At 54.1% G+C, this 17,720-nt stretch overlaps 1 protein-coding gene across 1 annotated transcript in view; it reads right to left on the bottom strand.

Annotated features, from left to right (window-relative positions):
• The window catches only part of SMARCD3 (SWI/SNF related, matrix associated, actin dependent regulator of chromatin, subfamily d, member 3), a 32,917-nt gene extending 22,966 nt beyond the window's left edge, over window positions 1-9,951 (bottom strand). Inside the window, exons 1-2 of the mRNA XM_012662140.1 lie at window positions 9,884-9,951; window positions 8,050-8,187 (exon numbers count right to left, since the gene is read on the bottom strand). Of these exons, the coding sequence (XP_012517594.1) occupies window positions 8,050-8,088 (39 nt within the window). The 5' untranslated portion in view covers window positions 8,089-8,187; window positions 9,884-9,951. The remainder of the gene's footprint in view (window positions 1-8,049; window positions 8,188-9,883) is intronic.
• Between the last annotated feature and the right edge of the window lie 7,769 nt (window positions 9,952-17,720).

The raw sequence follows: 17,720 nt of genomic DNA, 5'->3' as shown, positions 1-17,720 counted from the left end.
GTGTCCTTATAAAAAAGGGAAGTTTGGACACAGAGATAGACTCGCATAGGGGAAGATGATCTGAAGAGACACAGGGAGCAGACGGCCAACTTCTAGCCAAGGACAGGGGCCTGGGCAGGTCCCTCCCTCACAGCCTTCAGAAGGAACCAACCCTGTCCACACCTTGATTTCAGACCCGCAGCCTCCCAAACTGTGGCAACGAATCTCTGTTGTTTAAGCTGCCTGGACTGTGGCGTTTTGTTACAGTGGCCCCAAGGACCTAACACCCACCTCCAGCTCTGCTTGTCACTGTTCCCAGGGTGGTCCTCCGGCGACCTGCTCACCGTTCATCATGCTGCCCCCACGACATCCTCTGGCTTGCCTGGAGCCATCGAAAGCAAGGCCCGGAACAAGGTGCTCTCTTAGCACAACATGAGCCGAACCTGGGGCCAGCAGGCCCGAGCGTGAGGACAAATGTGCCTCCCTGAACGTCAACCTCCCTGAACCTGAGTCTCGTCATCTTTAAAACAGGTATGTCATCATCTTACCTCTCTCGCTGGCTTATTGTGAACATTAAAATAGTATGATTTGCCATATGTGAAAATTCTCTTTAAGTCATAGAGCACTGAGTACAGTCGTGGCTTTATCACGCTCGGCAACCACCCGTCCCACCGTGGGCTTGTACGAACCGACTGCCAGTGCAGCCCCCGTTCCTTCCCTACTCTGTGCCAGAACATGTCTCCCTGTCCCTGCTTGTAAAGTTGCCTCTTTGGTCTCAAGAACGGACACGTGTTTATTCCCAGTAGTATCTTGGAAGAATTAGCCCATTATTCTGGCTGTTGAGAGCTTTTGAATCTCAATTCTGTTATCCACATAGTTACCACCTTTTCCCGGTACGCGTTGTTCGTACGCCCAGTCAGTGCGACCGTCGATCCACCCGCGTCTGTGCTGCACCCTTTGGGCTTCGTCTTCAATTCCTAGCAAATCTACCCGAGTACAGTAACACCCAGCCAGTGAGGCGCCCGTGTGTCACGTCAGCATCCGCCACAGGGGGCGTGTTCACACCACACACTCAGAGCTCTGCTCCCCTCCCTGCCCTGCGGGAGCCGGTTGTTAAGCATTTACCAGCACGCCACTGCTCCAGCCTGTGTTTACGTGTCATACCCTAAAGATATTGGGAGACACTTGTCAGACACCTCCAAAGTAACACATATATCTTCATGGAGCTTAGCTTCCAAAACAGTTCCATATGTGTTATCTAATTTGCTTCTCTCAACACCCCAGGAAGGTGGAGGGATGGATATTTCTATATCCAATTTAAGGACAGGAACACAAGGCTTAGAGAGTTCTTTCCGGGCTACCATCCCACTGCTGCCCTGTTGTTTATCAAAAGTACCCCAAAGTCCCTCCGCAGTCGCTGCTCTGGGTTTCGAACACAGGCAAGTTGGGAGGTGGATTCTACGGCAGCCCGGCCTTCCCACTAGCAGTGCGTCGCCGTGGATTAAGGAGCGATGCCTCTCAAAGTGTGATCTTGGGTCTATTCTTGGGGGGAGGGCCCTCGAGTTTTTGACAAGACTCTGCGTTTTGTTTATAATTTTGTTGTTAAAAAGAAACCAATAAAAGCGCCAGCAACTCCTAAAACAGTGCTTCTCAAACTGGGGCCATTGACGCCTGGGGGCCCCTGAGTTTTCAGTGAGAAGCGCTGGTTTGTTTTCTGGGCTGGGGGACAGAGAGAAGACAGGTGCCAGGTGATGGGGTAAGGAAAGCTCAGGGTGGGTGTCACAGACTGGGCAGGGCAGACAGGGTTCACTCAGCCCTCGCTGTGTCTCAAACACTTCAATTAGGCACCAACCTTAACAGTCGGGAGATTTCACATAAAAAGCCAGATTTCTAGAATCTCTTAAAAAATTAGAAATCTGGCAAGACCAGAGCACCAATACTCTTGGAAACAATCAGACGGAGCTGAGGAGGGGCAGGAGCTCTGCAATCCACCACATCCCCTCCACATTCCCTGCTTTTAGGAGTTGCAAACTCAACTGTCTCTCTAGGTGCATGGGCAGCCTGGGCTTCGTGTAAGATGCTAAGTAGCCTTTGACCTTGAGACTCAGTGCTGGGGGCATCAGAGGCAGGGCAGGGCTGGGGCCTGTACACTGAAGTGGCTTCTTGTCCCTGTGAAGGGCCCGCGGTCTAGGCACAGCGTACCTCTGAGGGCCAGATGCAGTGCAGATACCCCAGCTGGGACTCTTGTCCTAACCACTGGGAGCATTACTTAACTCTGTGTTTCAGTTTTCTCATCTGAAACGTCGTGGTGATTCTAACACATCTACCTTGCAGTGTTGTGGTGAGGACAAATTAGTGAAACCACATGAAATTCTTGAAACTCACAATAAGCTTCAGTGCACACTAGCTGCTGTCACTCCGCCCCAGCCTGCATCACTCTCACTTCCTGCGGGTGACTGTGTTCGAGCAGCTGTTCTCGAATCAGAGGTGCTGCTAAGGAAGAGGGGACTGGGGGTTGCACTGGGGGGGCCCTTTGCCGGGGGCCCGGGCCCCCCCATTGGTTGCCTTTTGAAAGTTTTTTGGAGGTTGGGGTTGGGTTGTGGTTAAGGGGGGGTTTGGGGGGGAACTTGGGGCAGGAAAGGCAAAAGCATTGGATGCTTCCTGCAGGGTGGGGCGTGGGGGAGTGGAGTGGGAGTTTGTAGACCTGAAGGGGGAACTCGGCTTCTCCTCCTGGTACGAAGGGCAGGAACGCAAGGCTGAGGGCGTGCCCATGGCACCTCCTGCACCTCCCGCAAGCCCACCCACCTGGGCCTGCTGTTGATGCAGCTGCCCAGCCAGGTCCAGTCTGTCGTAGCCCACCCAGAGCACCTCCAGAGGGCCACAGGGCTCTCCCTGGACCTGCTGGTTCATACTTTCTTCCTCCAATTCAAAACTTTATTAAAGGCAAAGAAGGCAGGCCTCTCACGGCACAGCCTGCACCCGCCGGGAGGGCGCTGCCGTCTGGAAGGATGAGCTAAAACCTAGATGCTCAGCATTGGGGTTCACAGGCCCGGGACAGGGAGAGTGAACTTCGGCCTGGAGGCCCAGGGTGTACAGGCTGGGCCCTGGAACCAAGGGAGGCATCGGTGGCATGAGATGGTGCTCTGGGGTCCACAGATGACACCTGTGGCAGGGGCAGCACTGAGCATCACATTTTAAGCCATGAGGGACTGGGGCACCCTTGGCATTCAGCATTTGCTGCGTGCGGGCTGCGGGCTGGGCGCTGTGCGGGGGGCTCAGCACTTGCCATTGCTCTGGGTCTCTACAGACAGCCGGTGCCCCATGTCGCAGGGGACACTCGCTGCTCAGAGGACTGAGTACCTCTTTCCCCATCGGCCCAGCTGGAAAGGGGCAGAGCTTACCTTCTAATAGCGGCCCCTGGCCTCCAGGCCGCCGCTGTCCCCAGGGTGTATGGGTAACGAGTATCTGCAGGAGCCAGGGCTAGGTGTTCCCAGGGAGAGACCCAGGCCTGCGGGAGAGCTGCCTCCCAATGTCGAAGGCGATGAAATGGCTTGCAGGCAGAAAGGGGTTTGTTCTCAGAAACTCTGAAAGGCTAACCTAAGGTCAGAGGAGGGAGAGTCTCTGTCACCACAGAACAGCTGAAGAGAGAATGAGCTTCCTTGAACGCAGAGCCACTCCGGGCTGCAGCGACAGGAGGAAACCTTCAGGCGTGGCGGTGCAGCCGCTCAGGTGGCAGCAGGGCGAGCTGGAGGGCAAGAGAGGGCCAGCTGGGGTAGTGGAGAGCGTGAGGCCAGCAGCCCAAAGGGGGACCCGGGGCTCAGGTTGGAATCAGCTGTGACAGCCCCCTCCTCTGCGCCCGCTGCCTCGTGCATCCGCTCGCTCGTTCAAGAAATACTTCTCTGTACTGTGCGGAAGCGGACGGATGCACTCCTGGCCTTTAAGGAGCACTACAATTAAATATTTAAATTTTCGGTGTGTGCTCCAAGACATAAGAAAGTGGGACTTCACACCCAATGGGGAGTGGGAGAAAGTCTCCCTGGAAGGAGTGGCCCTCAGCTGACACTTGGAGGAGTGGGATAGGGTGGGCTGGGGGGTTGCGGGTAAAGAAAGGAAGAGCAGGAAGCGCTGGGCCGAGGGAGCCCGCAGCCCTGAGGAAGGCGGAAGACATTGGGTTTGTGGCTGCTCTGGTGGCTTGGGGTCCGGGGGAGGGGGCGAGGCCGAATGTGGGGCACCCACTTAGGGGCAGAAGACAACAGCGCCGTGGACTAGGGTGGTGACGTGGGGAATAGGAAGTGGATGGAATTGAGATGTATTTAGGAAATAAAATCAAATAAAAGGTCGTGGCATTGTTCCGGTGGAGATAAGGAAGGGGGTGGTGTCAAAGGTCACTCCCGGACCTGGATTTGAGCATGGATGCCTGTGTCCAGCCACGTGGCAGCCCCAGCTCACTGCCACGGGAACCCTACTCCCTTGCCTTCACGCGTTCACAGGAAACTTCTCTATTCCCCAGGAGAGAAGACTCGAATAATCCTCCTTCCCCACTCCCACCCTTTCTCCTCAAGGGAGGAGGCTCTGACACCTGGAGGACACATCCCTGTGCGGGGCAGGGCGGAGGTGTTGCCGTCAGCCTCTCTCTCCCCGTGGCCAGCCCTTCCCTCCTGGGCAAATCTGCCGCAGGCTGGAGACACCTGTGTTCCCGCTAACCCAGCTTAGGGCGCAGGACCTGCCTTCTGTTAACACATTTGAGCGCCGGGTCCAAGCCTCTTCCTTCAGTCCCGCTTTCCCTGCAGATGAGTTAATACATCCCTGACACGTGTGCCTATTTCTCAGAGGGTTCAGGACCTTTGGGATAAAGAGTGGGACTGGCCCTCCTTATACCCAAAGACTGCTGACGGAGTTCTTTATTTTCTGTGAGGATTTTGCCCCCACCTGGAGAACGTGGCTAGGTACTTAATTCCTGATTTTAAATAAACCTTCCTGCTGCCCAATATTTATTGGAAACCATGTTGTAAATATTAACATAGAGCAGATTTCCTGAAGGTAGCAATGTGTTCCTCCAGTTGCTCTGAATTTTGTCTTTGGGTTACGCAAAATCAGCAATATTTGTATGGCTGGACAGTATTGTGTCGGACCGTGCCTTGGCCCTGGGAAACTGTTATGACATCGTTGAGGTCACTGCTCGACTTGCCACACAGTATTCCCTCTATGTCCTCATGCAGGAGAGACTTATCAGGGTCTCAGGATAGAAATCGTAGAGATTTGAGCGAGTGGTTTGATTTCTATCTTATGGACAGTGTGAGTCACGTGACTACTTTCTGCCCTGCTGGCGGCAGGGGTCTCAGGACCTCGTGGTTTGCATTTTGTGCAGACCTCGTCCTTAGCTGCCTCATAGTCTCCCTGCTCATTTCCCCTCCATCCCTGTTTCCTCATGTATGCGTCTTTGCAAACCACCTCAAACCCTTTTTGGAATGAGGTGGAGTGTCAGTCCATCCTCCCGGTCATCCTCTCTCTCCTCCTCTCCCCTTCCCTCCCAGCGCACTGCTCCTCCTTCCAGGCCCCAGAATGTTCTTCCGTCTGCAAAAAAGGTTCACATGGGAGGCGATGCAAGTTTGTGAACTCCAGTAAAGGCACGTGTGGGGTACGTGCACATAAGGCGCAGTCTCAGAATCCCTGGAAGTTTAGGTCACAAAGAAATCGGTTTCACAGCGTGGGAAGTAAGTAAACAGAACACGTTATCCCAAAAGATGGGCCTGGCTGAAGTGATCAACAATTCCGCTGTATGGCCTCTGGGGGTTCTAAGGGTCTGCGCATCCCTCACCAGCAAGGAACACCAGGGGACACAGCCACAGTCCTCACAGTCCCTCAGCTGAGTGCCCATCAGAAGCAGGCTGGCCCCAGCTTGGCCCCTCGGTCGGTCGCAGCAATTCCAGAGGGCACAGGATCTAGCCGGCGGCTGAGAGCCTTTGCTCCTCCTGTCCCGGCAGCTCGGTCTCCTCCCTCCTCCCAGTGACACCTCCAGCTCATTACCCCCGGCTCATTACCTCCACCACTTAGCTCACTTGTAATCACACCACGGGTGCCCAGGCTGAGGACAGCCTCCAGCTGCTCGGACCAGCGTGCGCCTAATGTGACTCCAAAACCAAGCGCCAAACTTCACCTGGCATCTCACCCTCATCATCTCATCACCCAGCAGGCTGGGGCTCCAGACCCCCCCCAGGAATCCCCTCATGACCAGGCGCCACTCTGGGATCAGGGATCACCAGGATGTACCCAGTTCCCCCAGTGCCCCAACTCCAATCCTCCCAGGCCTTCCCGCACCGCCTCCCCACTGCACAGCCTTCCATGAGATCACCTCCTTCAGGCAAGGTCTGGAACAGCCCAGGTACCCACCTGGTGCCCTGGGGAGCCTCTTTGGGGCTTAGTGAGTCCCAAATAGCCACCATTTATGGGGACTCACCATGTGACGCACCTCCCAAGGAGCTCTGCTGCCCCACACCAGCCTTCACCCTCAGACACCCCAGAATGTGGGCGTGCTTAAGTCTCAGCCCTCTGGTCCAGGAAGAACAGGTTTAATACACTAGTTCGCACCTTTTCTTTATGAATCTTTGTTAAAAAACCAACTGCCACAAACTGAAAAGCCCACACCTCCCCTAAGGCGCTGGTTAGGTTGTGTGGAAGGAGCAAGGCCTCCATTTGGGGGCCTTGACTTCCCAGGTGGTGGCCTGGGCCTTCAGGTGTGGGGCTTGGCATGCCCCGACCGTGCTTGTTTCCTTGGTGACCGGCACCAAGTGACTGGCGCTCACTGCCACCTGTGTTGCTCTAATCCTCTGGGCCAGACCTCGCCCTGCAACCACTGCAACCGTTCTGCCTGGGCCAGCACCCAGCAGGTGGGGGGGGGGTGGGAGGGTCATGGGGAGAGGAGGACAGGGCTGTGACTGGCCTTCAGAACAGCCAGGCAGGAGGGTGAGTTCCTCTGCCCCCTTCTGAGGAAGCGGAGGAGAAAGGCACTCTCATCCCACTCGTGGCAGCGCTACCCCAGGCCCTGCCTCCCGAGAGCTATGCAAAGGGCACCTTTCCAGGCCTCTCCTGAGGTCCCTCCTCAGAGCCCCAAGGCCTGCTCAGCTGTGGCCCCTTCTGCTCAGACCACCAAGGCTGCAGGTCCTGGGGGCAGGGGCTGGGTCCCTTATACCTCGAAGCCCTGACAGCACCCAGGCTGTTACTGGGTCACTCCCACAGGTAAGGCCATCCAGAGTGACAGGTGGGGCTGGGCCGGCAAAGCTCAGGCCAGACTTCAGCTTCAGACCCAGCTCCAACCCCTTCCCACGACTAGGTGTGACTCTGGGGCAGGTGGCTTTTCTGCCCAGAACCTCAGTGCATCCTGCTGGACAAGGGGGTACTGACGTGGGACTAGCCATCCTCTTCTCCCTCTTCAGGGAGGAGGCTTAGGAGGGTCAACTGGTGTGCCACGGCCTGAGAGCTCGAGGCCCACCTGTGGCAGGGCAGGGCTGGCTCCCAGGGAGTCCACAAAATAAGCTGCCACCACCACCTACCTCCTGCCAAGAACAAACCCCCACCTGGGGCGCTGCAGGGCTTTTAGAGGTTTGCGTAGCGCATTTGGGGATGGGTTTCTGAGCCCAGGTTGTGCCGGGGTCAGCAGCTTCCATCCAGTAAGCAGAACGCATGTGGTGGGGGTGTGTGCACGTGTGCGAGTGCACACGCATGCACACGGGGAGGGGCGGGGGTGGAGCGTGCCCGGGTGGGGAGGAAGCGGGGCAAGCCAGAGTCCCAGACCATTCACATGCACCGAAGACCTGGCTTCAGACTAGCTTGTCCCTGGCTCGGAGTGGCTTTGACAGGCAGGACCTGGGGACGCCAGGAGGTGTGGGGGACACTCAGCACATGGGTGAAGGGAAGGGCATAAGTGACAGACGTCAGCAGGGTCAGGGAGAAGGCCCCAGCCACGGAGGGATGAGCATAAGCACTGCTGTGAGCACAGGGGCCAGGCGAGAGCTGGCAGACTCTCAGGCCCCAGACTCCTGCTCCTGGGCTGGCGGGACAGGGAGTGCCTACCTGTACCACGGTGGGAGGGTGCTGAAGGCCTGGAGTCATAGATGGCAGGGTCCCGCAACTGGAGAGTCATCCGGTGCCCCCTTGGGGCCCGGGCCCGGAGCCCACTTCGCCTGCAGCACCAAGGGCCATTCTGAGGATCTGAAAGGAGAGGCCAGACCCTGAGCCCCCAAGGCAGACTAAGGGGGCCTCGGGAGGCTGGGAGGAAGCCAAGCTCCCTGGAGAGGAGGTCTGAGGAAGCAGACAGGAGTCTGTGCAGAAGGGGACCAAGACAGAGGGGGCCACCAAGGGCCAGTCTGGAGCTAGGGTGGCCCAGGAAGGGCACAGGGTGGGACAGTGTGTGCTGGAAGCAGATGGAGACGGGCCCTAGGGTCCCGCTGGACAGAGAACTAGAAAGACAAGAGCAGAGACCCCAGCAGAGCCCTCGCCCTGACGGGGGAAGGCAAGTTCAGGGGCGTGCCAATGGGTGGAGGGGGACAGCTGGGCGTTGGAGGTGAAGGCCAGACGGACGCAGGCGAGGATGGTGACTGCGGGCCTGCGGCCTCTTGCAGCCCAGGGGCGTGAGCAGTTCAGGGCGGGCAGGTAGTCAGCCTGGCCCGTCATCACCTGCTGCGTGGCTGCCTTCCACGGCTTGGCCCCCGCACCTGGCCCCTGCCCACTCCCCTCCCTGCTGGAAGAGCAGGAAGGCCTTGGCCAGGGGAGGACCCAACTTCTGAACTGAAGTCCCTGGGTAGTCGGCGGTGGGGCATGGGGGCTAAGGAGAGGGCAGCTCCACAGGTGTGGGGGGCGAGTGAGAGGGGTAGGGTGAGCTCAAGAGTGGTTCAGGGGCATGCAAGCCTCACGAGCAAAAGGTGGTGTTGGCCAAGGGTCAGCTCTGAGCAGGGCGAGGAGGGGAGGGCAAGAGCAGAGGCTGGGGAGAGGACGTGCTGAGGATGGCGAGGGGCCAGGGCGGGAGGGGCAGATGAGGAGAGGAAGGTGCCAATGGGGGCATCACTAGTCCAGGGCTAAGGGCAGGTGTCCTGCAGGAAGGTAGAGACAGAGGGACAACCTGAATGGGAAAGAGGTGGCCGGGGAGGAGGATGCCAAGTGGAGACAGGGAAGGTGCCAGGCAGGGGGAAGGAGGGAAGGTGCCAGACGGGGGGAGTAGGAAGCAGAGCATGCCAGGCAGGAGCAGGTTGGGAAGTGCTCAGCAGGGGGGAGGTGACAGGCAATGGGAGGAGGGTGGTGCCAGACAGGGGGAGGAAGAGAAGGTGCCAGGCAGGAGGGTGCCAGACAGGGGGAGGAGGGGAAGTGCAGGTGGAGGGAGGATAGGAAGGTACCAGAGAGGGAAGGAGGGGAAGATGCCAGGCAGGGATGAGGAGGAGGAGGTGTCAGAGAAGGGCTGGATGGGAGTTTGCCAGGCAGGGAGGAGGTGTAGGGAAGGGTAGGAAGAAGAGGTACCAGGCTGGGTGGGGGTGCCAGGCGGGGGGATGGAGAGTCAGGAGTAGGGGAGATACCGGGAGAGGAGGAGGGGAGGAAGATGCCAGGAAGGGAGAAGGGGGATGCCAGGTAGGGAGGAGGGGAAGTGCCAGGTGAGGGGAAGGTGCCAGGCAGGGGAAGGAGGGAATGCCAGGCAAGGGGGAAGGAAGAGATGCCAGGCGGGGAGGAGAAGGGATGCCAGGCAGGGGGAGGAGGGGAAATGCCTGGCAGGGGGAGTAGGGATGCCAGGCAGGGGGAGGAGGAGGATGCCAACAGAGGCGAGTGGGTACTGCCAGGCAGGGAGGGCGGGGGCGCTGGCGCAGCGCGGCCGGGCGGCGTCTTCAAGGGCCGTGGGGGCCGCACGGCGCGGGTCGCTCACCTGCTCCCCGGGGACCCGGCCCCGGAGCGCGGCCGCCCGCTCCCGGCTCCGCGCTCAGTCGGCCCGGCGCCTGCGCTGCTGCAGCCCGGAGAGGGGGAGGCGCAGGGAGCGTCTGCAAAGAGCGAGGAGCTTAATAACGAGTTAGGGATCGGAGCAGGAAGCGTCGCCCCACCCGTCAGTCTGTGTGATCGCGTGCTCTGAGCCCCGCTGCGGGCCCTTGCCCGTACACACATGTGTCTTAGATCTGCACATGCATCTGCACGCCCGCGACTCACACACGCAGTCAGCATCCTATGTCGCCACAGACATCAGCTACACTAGGACCGCATACACACATATGCACACACATGGGAACACACACAAACATGCACGTGCACAGGTGTACACACCCACCGATTCAGTCAGAGCATCCTGTGTGGCTGCAGACAGTGTCTACACCCAGTCCACACACATGCACACTTCCTGACACATGCCCTGTGGAGGGGGTTGTTCCCTGACAGGCTCTCACTAATGACGATCCTACTTCCTTTATGCACTTAACACTTGGGCAGCTTGGAGAAGCCCTTTTCCAACTTCCAGCCAGACAAGCCTCCATGGTTACTCCATGGTATCTCCCAGGAGTCCCATGGAAACCTCCAGACCTGCGCTAGCACAGTGCCTGGCACACAGCGGGGACTCAAATCCTACCTGCCCAAAGAATGAGAGCCCCCAAGAGCTCAGGCAGGGGCCAGAGTGAGGGGTCTGTCCCCTTGAGGAGCAGCAGGTTGAGAGCATAAGCCTGCCAAGCATTTGGGGGCGGGAAGGGGGAACTGGCAACCCCCAGAAGGAGGTGGCAGACAGCAGGCAGCTGTGGTAGAGGAAGGCCAAGGTCGAGTCCTGCCCCTCAGGTTCCATCTCTGCCCTGATGACAGACACCCCCTCACACCATGGGAATTTGGGATCTGGGCTCTGCACTGCCTGGGCCTGTGCTGTCCCTGTGACAGGCAGGCCCCACAGGCAGCCATGGAGCTTTTTGAGTCATTTTGTTTTATTGTTTTAAATTTTTAATTGTAGTAAAATGCACATAACATAAAATGTATCATTGCTCACACCTGTAATCCTAGCCCTCTGGGAGGCTGGGGCAGGAGGATTGCTTGAGGTCAGGAGTTTGAGGCCAGACTGAGCAAAAGTGAGACCTTGTCTCTATAAAAAATAGAAGAATTAGCCAGGCGAGATGGCGCACACCTGTAGTTCCAGCTACTTGGGAGGCTGAGGCTGGAGGATGGCTTGAGCCCAGGAGTTTGAAGTTGTGATGAGCTCTGATGACTCCACTGCACTCTACCTGGAGCAACAGAGTGAGAACCTGTCTAAAAAATAAAGAAAAAACATTTATCATTGCAACCATTTTTAAGTGTACAGTTCAGTATTGCAAAGTATTTTCACATTGCTGTACAACCAATCTCTAGAGCTCTTTTCATCATCCCTAACTGGAACTCTGTTCCCACTAAACAACAACTGCCCAACACTCCGCCCCCCTCCCTGGGAACCGCCATTCTACTTTGTGTTTATGACTTCGCCAGCCTACCTACCTCATGTAAGTGGAGTTATACATATTTGTGTTTTTGTGACTGGCTAATTTCACTGAGCATAGTGTCTTCCAGGTTCATCTGTGTTGTAGTGTGTGACAGGGTTTCCTTCCTTTTTAAGGCTGAACAGTATTGCATTGTGTGTATACACACCAGGTTGTATATTCATTCATCTGTTGAGGGACACTTGGGTTCCTTCCACCAACCACAGAGGTGTTGGCTGTTGTGATTCATTCAGCTTTTACACTCCTGTTAACATTGACATCAAATGGGACAGATGCCCCCTCCCGCTCCACCCTGGGAAAACATGCTCAGTTCCCCCGCTACCCCCACCCCAAACCCTTCCCTCAGCACCTGTGTTTCTATTTTCAGAACCCTTCCTCAGAGCATCCTCATACCCCTGTGAGGCTACTCAGAGGACCCACTGTGGACTTTTTTCTTTCTTTCCTTTTTTTTTCCGAGGCAGTGTCTTGCTCTGTCACCCAGACTGAACTACTGTGGTGTAATCATAGCTCACTGTAACTTCAAATTCCCAGACCCAAGCAATCCTCCCACCTCGGCTTCCCAAAGTGCTAGGATTACAGGCATGAGCCACCATGCCCAGCCTCACTACAGACTTTGTAACCAAATTTGCTGACTCAATGCCCTTAATCAAAACTGATGCCTGTGCCCCTTCCATGAGGGAACCTGCGTCCAGGCTAACAGGCCCGTGCTTCCCTTCCTAGGGACATTTCCCTTTGAACGGGGACTTCTGGCGATGCAGTGCCTTATAAACCCAAGGGAATGAATCTAGAGGCAGCACTTGGGCAGCAGGCGGGCAGGGAGGGGAGAGGTGGGGTGGATATTTTGAAGTGGGGAGGGCTTTTTTCCCAGTGGCTTAGGGGACCGAGGAGAGCTCCGAGTGATGGGATTTGAGGGCCTTGACAGGATTCCGAGGATGAGGCCCTGACGCCCAGAGGTCAGGGCTAGCGCTTCGCTCCTTCGGGCCGAAGAGAGTCTATTCCGGGTCAGTCGCTACCCTCTTCTCGCTGTGAGTGGAAAACAGTGCGAACGTGCTGAATGCTGCTGTCCTCTCCCGCCATCACCAGCTGTTAACTCGGCAGCACAAGCCTCGCAAAGCCCTTCTGATGGGACAGGCAAGTGGTTTCGAAAGTGAGGAGAGTGGCGAGGTGGCCGATCTTGATGCGGGGGTTAGCAGAGGGGTCCTGGACAGAGAGCAGACAGCCAGCACACAGCGGGGGATAAATGGTCACAGGCAGCACCAGGCAGGCAGGCCTGGCTCAGGTGGGGGGCCCAGATGGGCCATCAGCCCCCCATGACCCTGTGCCCATACCTTATGGCCTCCCCTTTTCCTTTTTTCTCCTGCACTGACAGCTGGCAAGGAAGCCACCCAGGGAGCCTTGGGCAGGGATAAGGTTATCACTGGATTAAGCCCATGGCCCTTAGCCCTTTGCTGTTGCTCCCCAGGTGGGCGAGAGGGGGGTGAAGTTAGGGCAGCGGGTCTCTAACCCAGAGTAACACCTTATTTCTAAATAACTGTCCCCTCATCCATCCATCCGTCTCTCCCTCTGGGCCGTGACTCCAGGAGGGTAGGAGTGCAGCCCGCGCCCAGACACGCCAGGGCCCAGCGCAGCGCCTGGCGGGGAGTAGGAGGAAGATTCCAGCAGGCAAGCAGTGGCGGAACGGGGCGGGGCGGCAGAGCAGGCTGCAGCAGAGGTGGGTGTGGGGACCCGGCAGGGTTACACGGGGCTAGAATTAGGGATGACATTCAGTCACTCGCGAGTGCCCAGGGTTTTTTGTTGCAGCACCATTTGTATAGCAAGAATTTGGAATCAGCCTCAATGTTCATCAACAGGTGACAGATGACATAAATCCTGTGACAGGTGTGAACAGGTGACAGAATAAAGACATCACTCAATGAATATTATCAAACAATGGGGAAACTGTCTATGTGCTGATCTAGAAGGATCTCAAAGATACGTCGAGCAAGAAAGAGCGGGGTGCACAGTGTGTAAAGCATGCTTACATAAGAGTGTGTGTGTGCATGTGCGTGATGTGTGTGTGCGTGTGACGCGTGTGTGCACATGTGACGTGTGTGTGCACGAGCACTTGCACATACCCCGCCAGAAGGACACAAAAGACACTGGCTGCCGTGGTTGCCTCCTGTGAGGTGGCTGGAGACTTACCCTCCACTGTGTATTGCGTTGTAGTGTTTGAGTTTAGAATATTTTGCCCATTCAAAAAATAAGTAAAAATTTACTAAAACTATTTGTATCATCATTTAGACTTTTAATATATTCTGAGGACTCGCTATGTGAAATCAGACACAAAACTATGTGCCTTTGACCATGAGCCCCCATGGGACCCTCTCTCTGCTCATTTCTCTCACTCACTTTGCATTGTCCCCTCCAGCCTCTGTTACCATGTGCTGCGGCGCTGGGGGTCGATGAATGAGAGCTCTCGGCCAGATGAGGGTTAATATGTGTAAACTGCTGAGGACACCAGCTGGAAGGGGCTAGGTGCGTCGCAGAGGCCAGTTCCAATGTTCGAGGAGACAGAAAGTAGAATGGGGGTGTCAGGGGCCGGGGAAGGGGCCGGGGAAGTTAGTGTGTAATGAGGACCGTTTCGGGTTTGCAAGATGAAAAGAGCTCTGTGGGCGGATGGTGCTGATGGCTGCACAACAGTGTGAACGAGCTTCACACTGCTGATCTGTGCACTTGACAATGGTTATGATGGTGTATTTTTTCTCCTGCTTTTAAAATTTTATATGGAAAGCTTTATGAATTTTTGTGTTGTCCTTGTGCAGGGGCCACGCTAATTTCCCTGTATTATTCCAATTTTAGTATATGTGCTGCCAAAGTGAGCACGAGACGGTAAATTTTATGTTATGTGTATTTGACCACAATTTTTAAAACTTAGAAAATGCTAGAAGAAAGAAGAAAAGAAGTGTTTACTCACCCACCACGTGTTGGGCCCTATATTGGGTGTTCGGTCCTCCCAGCGACCCTGCAGGATGTTATTATTCACATTTACAGGTGATAAGACACAGAGTCTTAGTGCAGAGTCTTGAGGGCCATCGAGTCACGACACGTGCGCACCGAGGGGTGGAGAGGGCCTGCCCTGCAAGGAGCAGCCTGAGCTGCTGCCACAGGTGTGACTGGCCCGTAGCCTGGCGGAGCAAGAAATAGGACTGGCAAGGGCCACACCTGCAGAGGGGGCTCTGGAATGCTCAGAGGGTCTGGGCTTCATCGTGGGCCTGGGGGGCCAGCACAGGGCTGCGTTTGACCTCTCTTGCCAGCTGCTGCACCCCTGGAGCTCTTGGGCTCTCCTTCCTGAAGGCTTTCGGCACCTCCCGCCCCCACTCCTCATGGTCCCCCAAATATTCCCACAGATGACAACATCCCACGGGGAAAGGACAAAAATTCCAGAAATTGCTCTGAGATTAAATCAGATTTATTTCTGATTAGTGTCTTTCTTTTTTTAAACAGTCCCCTCCCTGATTGTGTAAGCTTCAGGCCCCACAAAACCTGCATCTGCCCCTGGTGGAGCCAGATAGTAGACTGTGAGTGCTCTTCCTTTCTTGGGTGACTTTTGTTTTCCCTAGAGTTAATGATCAGCTTTCTAAAAAATAGACTTTGCTTTTTAGAGCAGTTTTAGGTTCACAGCAAAACTGAGTCGCAAGTACAGAGATCTCTGTAAACCTTTTGCCCCCCACGCAGGTACAGCCTCCCCCACCATCAGCATCCCCCGCTAGACGCTGCCCATAGCTGTCACCCTGGAATCTCCTCTCACCATCCTCTTGGGATTCCCTTCCTCTCTCTTCTGTTCATTTATTCATTGAGCAAATGAATACCCAGTCCTTATGCTCAGCATTGTTTCAGGCATTGGAATACAGCCGTGAACAAAATGAACCGAAAAGTTTCTACCCACTTGGAGCTTCTCGTCAAATGGAGAAATAGACAACAGGCAAGAAAAATAAGAAAAATATGCCAGATGTTCCTTCTAGTCATGCAAGGCTGGTTCAGTATTCAAAAATCAATCAATACAATCTACCATATCGACAGGCTAAAGAAGAAAAATCACACAATCACATCGATCTATGCCAAGAAAGCATTCAACAAAATTCAACACCCATTCATGATAAGAAAAACTTTCAGAAAAATAGGAAAAGAGGGGAACTTCCTCAACACGAAAAATGACATCTACTAAACACCTTGAGCTAACATCACACTTAATGGTATGTGAAAGTCGTCAGAAACAAAGTGGAGTCACTTGTATTAAAAACTCTGAAAAACAGAGCCGAGGAAGTCCGTGAAGGGAGGTCTCACACTCGTATGCCTGACAACAAGAACTGTCACAAAGACCGCAAAACCCACAGCCTTGCACAAAGGCCATCATAACCATACATACAAAAAATACTTCTGTAAGGACATCTGCTCGGCAACTGCCTGTCCCACCTTGACTGGCCTCACCCTTGTTATTGATCCTTGTAGCCAAGGGTAATTATCTCAAAACTATGATGCAACTCTCCTCATTTCTTTTTTAAAAACCTTTGTCTTCCTTTACCTCCCTGACTATGCACGTAGTTTACCATGGTACTCGTGCTCCCATTGCAATGCCTATTCCTGAATAAACATCATTTTCTTTTAGAGAGATTTCCTCTCTGTGCTGGGAGTTTACGACTCTCCTAACAAATTGGGTCCCAGGCAGGGACGTCACAAGAAATTGGAAGTAAAGGAGACAGAGACAAAGTATAGATTAAAGTGATGGGGAAATCAGGGGTCCTCCAGCTTTCCTGTGAGCCAGGAGGCAACTAGTGGAGTCCCGCATCAGTATTTATTCTTTCAGCAAATAATTATCATCAGCCACCAATTTACATGTACATATCATGAGTTTACGTTTCGAGGTCTCCCAAAGTAAAAGTTAAAGATAAAATCGTGAGTCAGCAGTAAAGCGTATAATCTAAATGAGAACAAAGAGACCACATACTTCTTTCTACTTTATCTAGTTCCTCATTTACTGAGACATGAACTCAGGAGAGAGATAGGAACATTGCTTCAGGCTTAGAATAGCAAACTACTCTTATCTGCTGGGCTGACATCCTTTGATCATTCTCTCCACCTTCGGATTACAAGCTGGGGCCATTTGCAGACATCCAGGCTGTGGCCCTCAGGCTTCAAGGTGGGGTCCGTTCGCAGACATCCCTGATCAGTGGAATGTCCTCCTCAAGGTTGAGCAGCTTTTGCTCAATGAACTGACACATCCACAGGTTGCTCTTTGGCAAATTCCTGTTCCACTGCTGGGGTTCTCATGTCTCGACCCTAACCCTCAACACTCTGTTTGCTGTTCAGGTTGACAGGTGAAAGACTGAATGCTTTCCCCCTAAAACTGGGAAAAGACAAGGATGTCTACTTTTACCACTCTTGTTCAACTTGTTGTTGGAAGTTCCAGCCAGTGCAACAAGCACAAAAAGGAAATAAAAGACATAAAGATTATAAAGAAGAAATAAAAGTATCCCTATTTGCAGATGACACCATTGCCTACATAGAAAATCCCAATAATCTACAAAAAAACCCTCCTATATCTAATTACTGAGTTCATCAAGGATATAAAAGGATACAAAAGTCCATTGTGGGCCCAGTGTGGTGGCTAATGTTTGTAATCCTAGGACTTTGGGGCACCGAGGTGGGAGGTTGCTTGAGCCCAGGAGTTTGAGGTTGCAGTGAGCTATGATGATGCCACTGCACTCTACCCAGCTACTGAGCAAGACCCTGTCTCAGAAAAAAGAAAAAAAAGTCCATTGTATCTCTATATGCTAACAATGACCAAATAGACACTGAAACTGAAAATACAATACCATTTACAGTTGCTCAATAAAATGGAAATACTTTGTGAAAATCTAACAAAACATGTACAGGACTTGTATGCTGCAAACTGCAACACTGGTGGAAGAAGGTAAAGAAAACCTCCACGAACGAAGAGGCGTAGTGAGTTGATGATTTGGAAGATTCAGCACAGTAAAAATGTCAATTCTCCCAAAACTGATATACAGGTTTAACTCAATTCCTATCAAAATCCCAGCAAAACTTCTTGTCAATAAAGAGAAGATTATTCTAAAATGTATATGGAAAGGCGAATGGCATTTTCAAATAGAAGAATAAAGAGGGAGGAATCACTGCGCCCCGCGTTAAGGCTTAGTGTAAGGCCACAGTGGGCAAGACAATGTGGTGTTGGCAGAGGGACAGGCACATGTATCAGTGGAACAGAACAGA

This window comes from Propithecus coquereli, unplaced genomic scaffold (assembly GCF_000956105.1).
Source record: "Propithecus coquereli isolate 6110/MARCELLA unplaced genomic scaffold, Pcoq_1.0 Scaffold75, whole genome shotgun sequence".
Taxonomy (NCBI): domain Eukaryota; kingdom Metazoa; phylum Chordata; class Mammalia; order Primates; family Indriidae; genus Propithecus; species Propithecus coquereli.
The sequence above is the reverse complement of the archived record's forward strand: the minus strand, read 5'-3'. Positions and strand labels throughout refer to the sequence as shown.